Source organism: Schistocerca serialis, chromosome 12 (genome assembly GCF_023864345.2).
Source record: "Schistocerca serialis cubense isolate TAMUIC-IGC-003099 chromosome 12, iqSchSeri2.2, whole genome shotgun sequence".
In the NCBI taxonomy this organism is placed as follows: Eukaryota; Metazoa; Arthropoda; class Insecta; order Orthoptera; family Acrididae; genus Schistocerca; species Schistocerca serialis.
The window spans coordinates 34,337,114-34,350,579 of record NC_064649.1 but is presented as its reverse complement, the minus strand read 5'-3'; the positions used below and the strand labels follow the sequence as shown (position 1 = coordinate 34,350,579).

Genomic DNA, 13,466 nt, shown 5'->3' with positions numbered 1-13,466 from the left:
TCCTCGTTTTGCTTTTGTTGATGTTCATCTTATATCCTCCTTTCAAGACACTATCCATTCCGTTCAACTACTCTTCCAAGTCCTTTGCTGTCTCTGACAGAATTACAATGTCATCGTCTAACCTCAAAGTTTTTATTTCTTCTCCATGGATTTTAATACCTACTCCGAATTGCCGCGCGGGATTAGCCGAGCAGTCTTAGGCGCTGCAGTCATAGGCTGTGCGGCTGATCCCTGCGGAGGTTCGAGTCCTCCCTCGGGCATGGGTGTGTGTGTTTGTCCTTCGGATAATTTAGGTTAAATAGTGTGTAAGCTTAGGGACTGATGACCTTAGCAGTTAAGTCCCATAAGATTTCACACACATTCTTTCTTTCTACTCCGAATTTTTCTTTTGTTTCCTTTACTGCTTGCTCAATATACAGATTGAATAACATCGGGGAGAGGCTACAACCCTTCCCAAACGCTGCATCCCTTTCATGCCCCTCGATTCTTATAACTGCCATCTGGTTTCTGTACAAATTGTAAATAGCCTTTCGCTTCCTGTATTTTACCCCTGCCACCTTTAGAATTTGAAAGAGAGTAATCCAGTCAACATTGTCAAACGTTTTCTCTAAGTCTACCTCCGTATTGAACTTATTAATTGGATTCTTAGTCATTTGCGTGATGATGTTTTAGCGAAAAAATCGCTCTGTTTTGGAAACATAGTGAGCTTCCCAAATGCATACAGGCCCCCACCGACCGAGCTGTCGCAATATCCCAACCGGAGTACCTCAGTACGTCACATCGGTACTCAGTTCGCATTGCAGACCAGCACGTCGCTCTGTGCTCTTCCACAGTGACAGTCGTCGCCTCGCAGCTTAGCTAGCTGTGAGGGATCGTCAGTCATTGTATACGGTTGTGACGTGGACACGGACAAGATTCAAGAAGAAATACAGACTGGACTTCATTGAAGTTAAGTACTCAGTTGGTTCCTGTAATAAAGTGTATTTTAACCACGTGTACATTTCGTGTTGCAGTGAGAGGAAACCACCGTCTCCTCATCCAGCCAGGAACAACATAAAAAAAGTCACCACCACGCGACTACACACAAATACCGTGTAACAATATCTGTAGTCTCCATAACGGTCGCAGTTCGGTGAGGAAGAGTTTTCACAGGTTTCTCCTCGCATGGATTCAGATGCCATACAAATTGTGGGATGGTTCCGGTAGACAGTGTCTTTTCACGTGCCCCACAAAAAGTAGTCGCAAGCGGTTACATCGGGCGAATATGGAGGCCAATGTCTCCCTGCGGCAATAAATTAGCAATAATTCAACGCAGTGACTCTGTTTCCTAGGTATTCATGAAGAAAGCGAGACACCTCTTCGGTGCGATGAGGTTGATCCTCCAACACTAGCTGTATGGCGGCAAACTGTTCCAAAATTGTAACATAACGTTCACTGTTGATCACAGTTGTATCACTCCAAACAAATGGGGATTTTCGGAACCCCACAATCGCTAGTTTTGTTTATTCACGACTTCATTTATATGGAAATGTGCTTCCTCTGTAAACCTGATGCAGTCAACATCAAATCCTTCGTTATCAGTCGCTGAGAGAATATGGTTTGCGAAGACAGTCCTCTTTCGCATAGCCTGAAATTGGCTGGCGGCTTTGGATTTTGAATGGATACGTGCGTAGGCTCTGTGTCAGTATTTTCTGCGTGCTGAAACGTTTCAAATCAATGTCTGCTAGAAATCTTCGCACGACTTTCCTGAGTGTTGCACAATAATTCCAGAAAGCATGCCGACGTTGTCAGGACTAACTACAATTTGCCTTGGACCAACATTTCCCGAAAGAGCATCAGCTAAGCTGCTTATCAGTTGGAATTAGACGAAGGGCTTGCGAACGGCTTCCACCTTGGATCCTTTTGAAAAATTAAATTGTGTTTGATAACTGCTCCTTGTTGCAGTAGGGCTGTGATCTAGCCTGTCGCATTCAATTCTAACAAAAATAAGTTGTTCAATGAAATTTATGATTTCAACCTCTTTCATAATATATTGCAGTGCCTGTGTTATTCTGAATAACGATGCAAAGTTCATTTAGACATGCTTGATCTACAAAGGAACAGCCACTGCGGCAACTACAGTTTTCACGAAATACATTAAATATATTTGCAATTGCGAATATCGACAACCATTAGGTGTAGAATGGAAAAACAACAGTGAAAATTTGTGCAGGACGGGTCTTGAACCCGGATTTCCCGCTAATCGCGAGCGGTGACCTTACCTTCTTTTTTTTGTTATCTTAGACTACTGGCCATTAAAACTGCTACACCACCAAGATTACGTGCTACAGACGCGAAATTTAACCGACAGGAAACAGATGCTGTGATATGCAAATTATTAGCCTTTCAGAGCATTCACACAAGGTTGGCGCCGGTGGCGACACCTACAACGTGCTGACATGAGGAAAGTTTCGAACCGATTTCTCATACACAAACAGCACTTGACCGGCGTTGCCTGGTGAAATGTTGTTGTGATGCCTCTTGTAAGGAGGAGAAACGCCTACCGTCACGTTTCCGACTTTGATAAAGGTCGGATTCTAGCCTATCGCGATTGCGGTTTATCGTATAGCGACATTGCTGCTCGCGTTGGTCGAGATCCAATCACTATTATCAGAATATGGAATCGGTGGGTTCAGGAAGGTAATACGGAACGCCGTGCTGGATCCCAGCGGCCTCGTATCACTAGCAGTCGAGATGACGGGCATCTTATCCGCGTGGCTGTAACGGATCGTGCAGCTACGTCTCGATCCGTGAGTCAACACAAGGGGACGTTTGCAAGACAACAACCATCTGCACGAACAGTTCGACGACGTTTGTAGCAACATGGACTATCAGCTCGAAGACCATGGCTGCGGTTACCCTTGACGCTGAATCACAGACAGGAGCGCCTGCGATGGTGTACTCAACGACGAACCTGGGTGCACGAATGGCAAAACGTCATTTCTTCGGATGAATCCAGGTTCTGTTTACAGAATAATGATGGTCGCATCCGTGTTTGGCGACATCGCGATGAACGCACATTGGAAGCGTGTATTCGTCATCGCCATACTAGCGTATTACCCAGCGTGATGGTATGGGGTGCCATTGTTTACACGTCTCGGTCACCTCTTGTTCACATAGACGCCACTTTGAACAGTGGACGTTACATTTCAGATGGGTTACGACCCGTGGATCTACCCTTCATTCGATCCCTGCGAAACCCTACATTTCAGCAGGTTAATGCACGACCACATGTTGCAGGTCCTGTACAGGCCTTTCTGGCCAGCACATTCTCCATATCTTTCACCAATTGGAAACGTCTGGTCAATGGTGGCCGAGCAACTGGCTCGTCACAATACGCCAGTAACTACTCTTGATGAACTGTGGTATCATGTTAAAGCTGCATGGCCAGCTGTCCCTTTGCACGCCATCCAAGCTCTGTTTGACTCAATGGCCAGGCGTATCAAGGCCGTTATTACGGCCAGAGGTGGTTGTTCTGTTTCCTGATTTCTGAGGATCTATGCACCCAGATTGCGTGAAAATGTACTCACATGTCAGTTGTAGTATGATATATTTGTCCAATGAATAGTGTATAATCTGCATTTCTTCTTGGTGTAGCAATTTTAATGACCAGTAGTATATTTTCTTCGTTATAGTTCGTTGCATTTGTTCATGGCGGATGTCCCCTGACGCTTGTTCCAGTTCATAGTCGTTCCACTGATTCAGTTTTTTTATTACAGAGGGCAGCTAACCTCAGACCGAACACGCTGAGCTACGTTGCCGGCACCATTTGGCTATCCGTGCACGATTCACGGCCAGACCCAAAGTTACCTTTGCCGTCGACTATGCGTCTACGACCTGTACTCGTACATCTATCATGGATATTCCCGTACAGGCGAGATATTTTACCTGAAAATTGGTTGCCCGATATCGGCGGGTAAATACGATATTACAGTGCCTATGTTATTACGAATTATGAAGCAATGTTCCTTCGGACATGCATGCACGCCCAAAGGGCACGTGACTGACGACGTATGGAAGATTGGGTCTGGCCATGAATCGTGCACGGATAGCCAAATGGTGAGGCGACCGCTCGCGATAAGCGGGAAAACCGGTTTCGAGCCCCGGTCCTGCCCGAATTTTCATTGTCATCGTTACATTCTACAGCTGATGGTTGTCTGTTAACGTGCTTCTTAACGGGTGTAGTTACTGCAGTGCCTGCTCCTTTGGACATGTATGCAGGTTAATGTAAGTGCGAGATAAACTATTCCAAATGTGAAATGCTGGTACATTAATAGTCGGCGTAACCGCTAGAATGTTGAATGCAAGCATGCAAACCTGCACGCACTGTGCTGGATGTCCGTTTGTGGGATGGTGTTCCACGCCTATTGGACTTGATCGGTCAGTACAGGAACAGTTAACGCTGGTGTTGTCGTCCGATGACGTCACACATGTGCTTTATTGGAGACAGATCTGGTGATTGAGCAGGCCAAGGCAACATGTCGGCGCTCGGTAGAGCACGCTGGGCTACAACATCGGTATGTGGGAGAGCGTTATCCCCTTGGAAAACACCCACTGGAATACTGTTCATAAATGGCAGCACAATATGAAGAATCAGGAGAACGACGTACAGATTTGCAGTCTGGGAGCGTGGGGTAACCACTAGGAAGCTGCTGCTGTCATACGAAGTAACACCCCTGAGTATTTCAGGTGTAGGTCCTGTGTCTGTAGCATGCATGCAGGCAGGTTGGTTGGTTGCAGGCCCTCAACTGACCTCCTTTTAACCAACACACGGCCATCACTGGCACCGAGGCAGTACCAGCTTCCATCAGAAAACACAACAGACCTCCACCCAGCTCTCCAATGAGCTCTCGTTTGACACTACTGAAGTCTCAAAAGGCGGTGTTTTGGTGTCAGTGGAACGCACACTACATGGCGTCTGTGTCGGAGCTGTCCACGAAGTAACCAATTTGTAACAGTTCGCTACGTCACTGCTACTCAAATTGCTGCTGCAGATGCAGTACGATGCGCCACCGCCATACTTCGATCACGACTTTCTCCCCTCTCGGAAGCTGGTCTTCTTGCAACCGTATTTTTTAGTGCCCACTGCAGCCAGCAATCACGTACAATGCTACCTTCCTGCCTAGTCTCTGTGCAGTATCGCAGAAGGAACATCCAGCTCTCATAGCCCTAGTACATGACGTCGTTCAAAGCCATTGATGACAACCGAGCGAGGTGGCGCAGTGGTTAGACACTGGACTCGCATTCGGGAGGACGACGGTTCAATCCCGCGTCCGGCCATCCCGATTTAGGTTTTCCGTGATTTCCCTAAATCATTCCAGGCAAATGCCGGGATGGTTCCTCTGAAAGGGCACGGCCGACATCCTTCCCCATCCTTCCCTAATCCGATGAGACCGATGACCACGCTGTCTGGTCTCCTTCCCCCAAACAACCAACCAACCAACCAAGCAAAGCCATTGATGTGCTGATAATCTAGTAATTGTCGCCTTAAAGGTATCTTTGTCTAACAGCTCGCCAAGTGCAATCTCTAAGGTATGTTGCGTTTACGACCGTTACATACGCATCCTATTAGTGGCGCAATTGGATCGAACTTTGAACAGATATAATCTGTTACATGTAGAAACACACCTATCAATTGTTGTTTATGTCGAACAACTCTTTCTTAGTGTTGCGCTTTTTCCGTCAGTGATTTGGAACTGAGCGAAGGTTTCTGCCAGCCGCCGTGGCCGAGCGGTACTAGACGCTTCAGTCCGGAACCGTGCTGCTGCTACGGTCGCAGGTTCGAATCCTGCCTCGGGCATGGATGTGTGTGATGTCCTTAGGTTAGTTAGGTTTAGGTAGTTCTAAGTCTAGGGGACTGATGACCTCAGATGTTCTGTCCCGTAGTGCTTGGAGCCATTTGATTTGAAGGTTTTCTGAGGGTCTGCAAATCATGTAACTGGGATGGGGCTTGGGTACCAGCAGGTATTCACGTAGTAGTATGTGGGACTCTGCCTAAAAATGACTTACAGACAGGCTGGCACAGCAATCCTGGACAGTAATGGACTGGGCATATTCGATCCAAGGCCAGCGCAGTAAGTGGCGGTTAAATGCACACAGTTACCTGGGCATGCAAATATTGAATGCTTTTAAATTTTTTATTATTTTCAATTTTCTTAAAACCAAAAGTGAGAGGGGGCATTTTGGGCACTTTCCTCTATTAATATCATAGAAAATGTGCCAGATTATTTGGAACAGAAAGTGAAACCGGCAAACAACTTTCTCGCATTTGGTAGCCCTACGGGATCCAGCAGTGGATGATTACCTTGAGCTAGATATGCTGCACCTCTAGAAACTCGTGGACGCTCTTACTCGCCATATTAAGGCCGTTACACATGTTATTGGTGGCGTTAAACGGTATTCAGCATGATGCCTCTTGGATTTGTTTCGTCCCGTGCGCATATGTACACACGCCTGTTCTCAGCTATACACTGTGTTCATCATAACAATCAACCTTACGTAACCATTACATCATGTGTCCCTCCGCGTGTGGCTTGAATCTCATCGGGTTTCTCTTCACGTGGAAGGGAAGCCGATCTGTGTCTAGTACAATCACGTACGACCATAAGCACAAGTTTTATGCTGTGTTACACGCACATAGACTGCGCGATAATGCGGGACAACAGCTTTACCGGCGAATTTAATTTGAACAGCACTGGCAGCCAGATGGTCCTACTAACTTGTAATTATGTGAGCTGTTGCAGTTCATATGTAAAAAGAGACGAGCAGAGAAACGATATAGCTTCGATCGTCATTTAACTTTGAAAGAGAATGAAATGACATTCGACAAAATTCCAGCACTACAGCATGCTTCTTGGGTGACCACGTAACATAGTATTTTAATAAAAAACAAGGGTGGTGAAAATTGCTAACTTAAACACAGGGTAATTTTTCTGAGCGCGCTGTGTGTGATGCAATAGCATACTGCAACGATTTCACCGTACTTTTGAATACCGACGCCACTGAAGGTATTAATTACATCAGTCGTCTGGTGATCCATTAGCTTCTTCCTTATCCAAATCGGAAGAATACATTTCATTTCTGGAACTGTCACCTGCTACGTTGACAACGAGTCCATCAACAACAGAATCTACGAAGCCACAACGGCGCCGCATTTTCCCTTCTTCTTTTATGACGAGACGTTCTATATGCCGCCAGCGTTCGACAGTGACATGTTAAAAACCTGCTTGCGTTAGTACCAGTACGTCTGGTAGCTTAACGGTCTGTTATTTCTCACGACAAATCCCTTAACTTAGTTCCAGATCAGTCCTGTTGGGATCATATTGTAATGGTATAGTAGCAAAAGTAAAAATGCAGCATTTGTATGGTGATCTCGATACTGTGAAAATGATCGTTTTTCACGTTTTTACGACACTTACCTCTCTGGATTGTGTGAGACTAAATCTGCGGTATAAAATGGTCATAGTCCAAATAAAGAATATTCGGTTTTTACTTTTGCCCTAAAAATAAAATTGGTACGTTTTCTTAATTTAAGCAGGCCTTTATTAACAAACTTTCATAAAATATCGAAAGTTAAGAATATATATTTGAAATGAAAACAGGACTTCCGCGTGCAGTATGTAATTAGAAACAAGAAGAGTACATTATTTATAAAAACATGATGATGAAATTTACAATTAGGAGATTTTGGTATTTCAAATTGAACGAAAAACGAAAGATAACCAAGGCGAGATTTGAACCAGCGATACATAAACTTCGCCATATTAACACCCCAGTACGATACCGATTCCGTGTTATATCTATTGACTATTTGTACCTCTGTTGTTGTGGTCTTCAGTCCTGAGACTGGTTTGATGCAGCTCTCCATGTTACTCTATCCTGCGCAAGGTTCTTCATCTCCCAGTACCTACTGCAACCCACATCCTTCTGAATCTGATTGGTCTCCCTCTACGACTTTTACCCTTCACGCTGCCCTCCAATGCTAAATTTGTGATCCCCTGATGCCTCAGAACATGCCCTACCAGCCGGTCCCTTCTTCTCGTCAAGTTGTGCCACAAACTCCTCTTCTCCCCAATTCTATTCAATACCTCCTCATTAGTTATGTGATCTACCCATCTATTTTTCAGCATTCTTCTGTAGCACCACATTTCGAAAGCTTATATTCTCTTCTTGTCCAAAGTATTTATAGTCCATGTTTCACTTCCATACATGGCTACACTCCATACAAATACTTTTAGAAACGGCTTCCTGACACTTAAATCTATACTCGATGTTAACAAATTTCTCCTCTTCAGAAACCCTTTCCTTGCCATTGCCAGTATACATTTTATATCCTCTCTACTTCGACCGCCGGCCGAAGTGGCCGTGCGGTTAAAGGCGCTGCAGTCTGGAACCGCAAGACCGCTACGGTCGCAGGTTCGAATCCTGCCTCGGGCATGGATGTTTGTGATGTCCTTAGGTTAGTTAGGTTTAACTAGTTCTAAGTTCTAGGGGACTAATGACCTCAGCAGTTGAGTCCCATAGTGCTCAGAGCCATTTGAACCATTCTACTTCGACCGTCATCAGTTATTTTGCTCCCCAAATAGCAATACTCATTTACTAATTTAAGTGTCTTATTTCCTAATCTAATTCCCTCAGCATCACCCAACTTAATTCGACTACATTCCATTGTCCTCTTTCTGCTTTTGTTGATGTTCATCTTGTATCCTCCTTTCAAGACACTGTCCATTCCGTTCAACTGCTCTTCCAAGTCCTTTGCTGTCTCTGACAGAATTACAGTGTCGTCGGCGAATCTCAAAGTTTTTATTTCTCCTCCATGGATTTTAACACCTACTCCGCATTGCCGCGTGGGATTAGCCGAGCGGTCTAGGCCCTGCAGTCATGGACTGTGCGGCTGATCCCGGCGGAGGTTCGAGTCCTCCCTCGGGCACGGGTGTGTGTGTTTGTCCTTCAGATAATTTAGGTTAAATAGTGTGTAAGCTTGGGGACTGATGACCTTTGCAATTAAGTCCCGTAAGATTTCACACACATTCTTTCTTTCTACTCCGAATTTTTCTTTTTTTCCTTTACTGCTTGCTCAATATACAGATTGAATAACATCGAGGATAGGTTACAACCCTGTCTCACTCCCTTCCCAACCACTGCTTCCCTTTCGTGCCCCTCGACTCTTATAACTGCCATCTGGTTTCTGTACAAATTGGAAATAGCCTTTCACTCCCTGTATTTTGCCCCTGGGACCTTTAGGATTTGAAAGAGAGTATGCCAGTCAACATTGTCAAAAGCTTTGTCTAATTCTACAAATGCTAGAAACGTAGGTTTGCCTTTTCTTAATCTTTCTTGTAAGATAAGTCGTAAGGTCAATATTGCCTCACGTGTTTAAACATTTCTACGGAATCCAAACTGATCTTCCCCGAGGTCGGCTTCTACCAGTTTTTCCAGCCGTCTGTAAAGAATTCGCGTTAGTATTTTGCAACTGTGGCTTATTAAACTGTAGTTCGGTAATTTTCACATCTGTCAACACCTGCTTTCTTTGGGATTGGAATTATTATATTCTTCTTGAAGTCTGAGGGTATTTCACCTGTCTCATACATCTTGATCACCAGCTGGTAGAGTTTTGTCAGGGTTGGCTCTCCCAAGGCCATCGGTAGTTCTAATGGAATGTTGTCTACTCCCGGGGCCTTGTTTCGACTCAGATCTTTCAGTGCTCTGTCAAACTCTTCGCGTAGTATCGTATCTCCCATTTCATCTTCATCTACATCCTCTTCCATTTCCATAATATTGTCCTCAAGTACATCGTCCCTGTATAGACCCTCTATATACTCCTTCCACCTTTCTGCTTTCTCTTCTTGCTTTCTACCTCAACTGTATCAAATATAGTGCCTCGGAAACCTTCAATGCCGATTTTTCCTGTAACTTTATGAAAAAAATTAAGTACAACCTATTTCTCGCCAGTTTTTAACCGCGTTCGACACGCATATTTCACTACGGAGCAGGAAACAGCCTCAGCCATTTTCATACTGCGTTTTAGCAGCGCGCAATTCGGAGCACAACAGTGTGTCTGTACACGATTTTTGTAACAAAAACTACACAGTTAAAGCGTGACTAAGAAAAACATTGATGGCTGTGAATATATAAGAATATCTTAGTTTCGTTTAACGTAACTTAGTAATAAGATCTCTTGCACATACAGAATATAGGCGAAATAATGTTAACACCTGTACATACTTTGGGATGGTTTATTAATAAGGGGTTGGACCCCCATTTGCCCGTAATACAGCTGCGATTCTCCTTAGAATACTGGTATATAATGATTGTGTAGTTTCCAGTGGAATGTTGTGCCAATCCTCGATTAGAACCTCTTCTAACCCCGGTAGTGACGAGGGAGGCGGAAATCTGCTCCGGAGTCTGCGCTCCAATACCGACCACAAGGGTTCGATAATGTTCATGTCTGGGGACTGTGCTGGCCAGGGAAGACGCTGCAGTTCAGCTGCATGCTCCTCATGCCACACTGTACCGTCCTGGCTGTGTGATTGGGTGTATTATCGACCTGAAATGTGGCATCACCGTTAGGGAACAAAATTTGAATCACCAGGTGCATCTGATCACCTAATGTGTTCACATAATTGTTGTCTGTAACACGGCCTTTGAGGGTAATGGTAGGGCCAGCAGAATACCATGATACGGCTGCTCCCACCATCATACTTCCACCTCCACGATTAAACGTTGGAATCGAGCAGTCAGGATTGTAGGCTTCTTTTGGCGTTCTCCAGATTTGAACCCGGCCTGATGTTGTAAATGACGCAGACGTTGATTCGTCGAAGTATTAGACGTGTTTCCACTGATCAGCCGTCCAAGATTTATGCTCCTGACACCACGTTTTACGCCTACTTGCTCTGGATATCGTCACTGATGGTTTCGTTATAGCAGCTCGTCCACGAATATTCGCTTTATGGAGTTCTCGGCGGACACTGTAGATAGATACGGGGTCTGGATGATGGCTATTGAGCTCCGCAGTCACTTTAGCAGCAGTTGTTTTGTGTTGTTTTGAGACAAGACAATTCGTGTTAGCGTACGACGATCTCTGTCATTTAGCTTTGATTCGCGTCCAGTATTGCGTTTACACGATGATATCTTCCCACGTTTTATCTAGACCGCCATGACTACTGCAACAGTTGCTCTCGAAACATTCAATAAGTTGGCTGTCTTGGTTACTGATGCTCCAGCTAATCGCGGCCCCACAATCTGCCCTCTTTGAAACTCTGTTACATCTGTCATTGCACGTGGACCTCGGTCTCTGAATGCAGTTACGAATGATGATGATGTTTGGTTTGTGGGGCGCTCAACTGCGTGGTTATGAGCGCCCATACAAAGTCCCAATTTTTACACTGTCCAATTTCTGCACAGTCCAGTCTAGCCACTGTCACGAATGATGATGATGAAATGATGACGACAACACAAACGCCCAGTGCCCGGGCAAAGAAAATCCCCAACCCGGTCGGGAATTGAACCCGAGACCCCGTGAATCAAGAGGTAGCAACGCTAGCCACTAGACCTCGAGCTGTGGACGCAGATACGAAGTGTGCAGTACCCGTAAACGACCTGCACTGATGCCTGGTCCGTACTGAACACGCGCAGTCCAGCACGACATGTACCTCATCTGCGTTGTTTCCGCCGGCCGCGGTGGTCTAACGGTCTAGGCGCTCAGTCCGGAACCGCGCGACTGCTACGGTCGCAGGTTCGAATCCTGCCTCGGGCATGGATGTGTGTGATGTCCTTAGGTTAGTTAGGTTTAAGTAGTTCTAAGTTCTAGGGGACTGATGACCACAGCAGTTAAGTCCCATAGTGCTCAGAGCCAATTGCGTTGTTTCCTGTCAAATATAACCATTCCATTACTAAGAATGTTCACATTATTTTGCCTGTCCCTGTAACTAGGACCTACTTCCAAGAGCATAACAACACTAGTGTACGTGTGCTACGGCTTCTGACCAATCATGCCGTTTGTGTTTGTTTGCATCATCAGGTGTATTCTTATGGTGAATGTAGTTTGGTCCCGCAGTGTGTGACGCCTGGCGCTGCACCCACCTGTCAAGGCGACGGCCTCTTCGAAAGGTGTGGCAGTGCCCTCGGCTGGCCCCACTGCGCCGCCATGTTGCGCCCCGTTGGACAGCCGCTGCCAGTCCTTCCCCGACCCCAGGTCGGCGTCATCTTCGGAACGTATCTTGTACACCCCGGCGCCAGTCTCCCCGCGCTCCTCGTCTGCCGATGCAACAGACGGCGAGCGTCACATGAAAAATGACAACTTCACAAATGGAAAGCATCAAAACGTGGATCATCGACAGTACCCAAAGACATATTTTCAATCTACCACCTTGAGGGTAGTGCTGATAAAAGTATCCCAAGTAAAAAGCAAATGCTGTGAAATTACAGAAACAAAGAGCGGCAATGAACTTAATCATTTATTTACGCTGAAAAATTCAATGAAAAATACATTTCTAGAAGACGCTGGAACTGAACCACAGCAATATCAAATACATACAGGGTGACAATTACTGAACTACATTGAAGAGCAAAAGAAACTGGTACACCTGGCTAATATCGTTTAGCACGCAAAAGTGTCGGAACACATCGTGGCATGGACTCGGCTAATGTGTGAAGTAGTACCGCAGGGAATTGACACCATGAATCCTTCAGGGCTGTCCATAAATCCGTAAGAGGGGGTGGAGGTCTCTTCTGAACAGCACGTTGCAAGGCATCCCAGATACGCTCCAATCCAAAGAAGAGCGGCGCGTTTCGTCACAGGGTTATTTGGTAAGGGTGATAGCGTTACGGAGATGTTTAGCAAACTCAAGTGGCAGACTCTGCAAGAGAGGCGCTCTGCATCGTGGTGTAGCTTGCTGTCCAGGTTTCGAGAGGGTGCGTTTCTGGATGAGGTATCGAATATATTGCTTCCCCCTACTTCTACCTCCCGAGGAGATCACGAACGTAAAATTAGAGAGATTAGAGCACGAAAGGAGGCTGTCAGACAGTCGTTCTTCCCGCGAACCATACGCGACTGGAACAGGAAAGGGAGGTAATGACAGTGGCACGTAAAGTGCCCTCCGCCACACACCGTTGGGTGGCTTGCGGAGTGTAAATGTAGATGTAGATGTACGCTCAATAATGTTCATGTCTGGTGATATTGGTGGGCAGCGGAAGTGTTTAAACTCAGAGGACTGTTCCTGGAGCCACTCTGTAGCAACTCTGGACCTGTGGAGTGTCGCACTGTTCTGCTAGAATTGACCAAGCCCGCCGGAGTGCACAATGGTCATGAATGGACGCAGGTGTTCAGACAGAAGAGTCTGTATGTAGACGTATGAGATGTCCCATATCACTCCAACTGCACATATCCCATCCACCAGCTTGAACAATGCCCTGCCAACAAGCAGGGT

At 45.8% G+C, this 13,466-nt stretch overlaps 1 protein-coding gene across 1 annotated transcript in view; it reads right to left on the bottom strand.

Moving 5' to 3' along the window:
- The window catches only part of LOC126428328 (synaptic vesicle glycoprotein 2A-like), a 781,198-nt gene that overhangs the window by 724,395 nt on the left and 43,337 nt on the right, over positions 1–13,466 (bottom strand). The window contains exon 2 of the mRNA XM_050090263.1: positions 12,121–12,294. Within this exon, the coding sequence (XP_049946220.1) occupies positions 12,121–12,294 (174 nt within the window). The remainder of the gene's footprint in view (positions 1–12,120; positions 12,295–13,466) is intronic.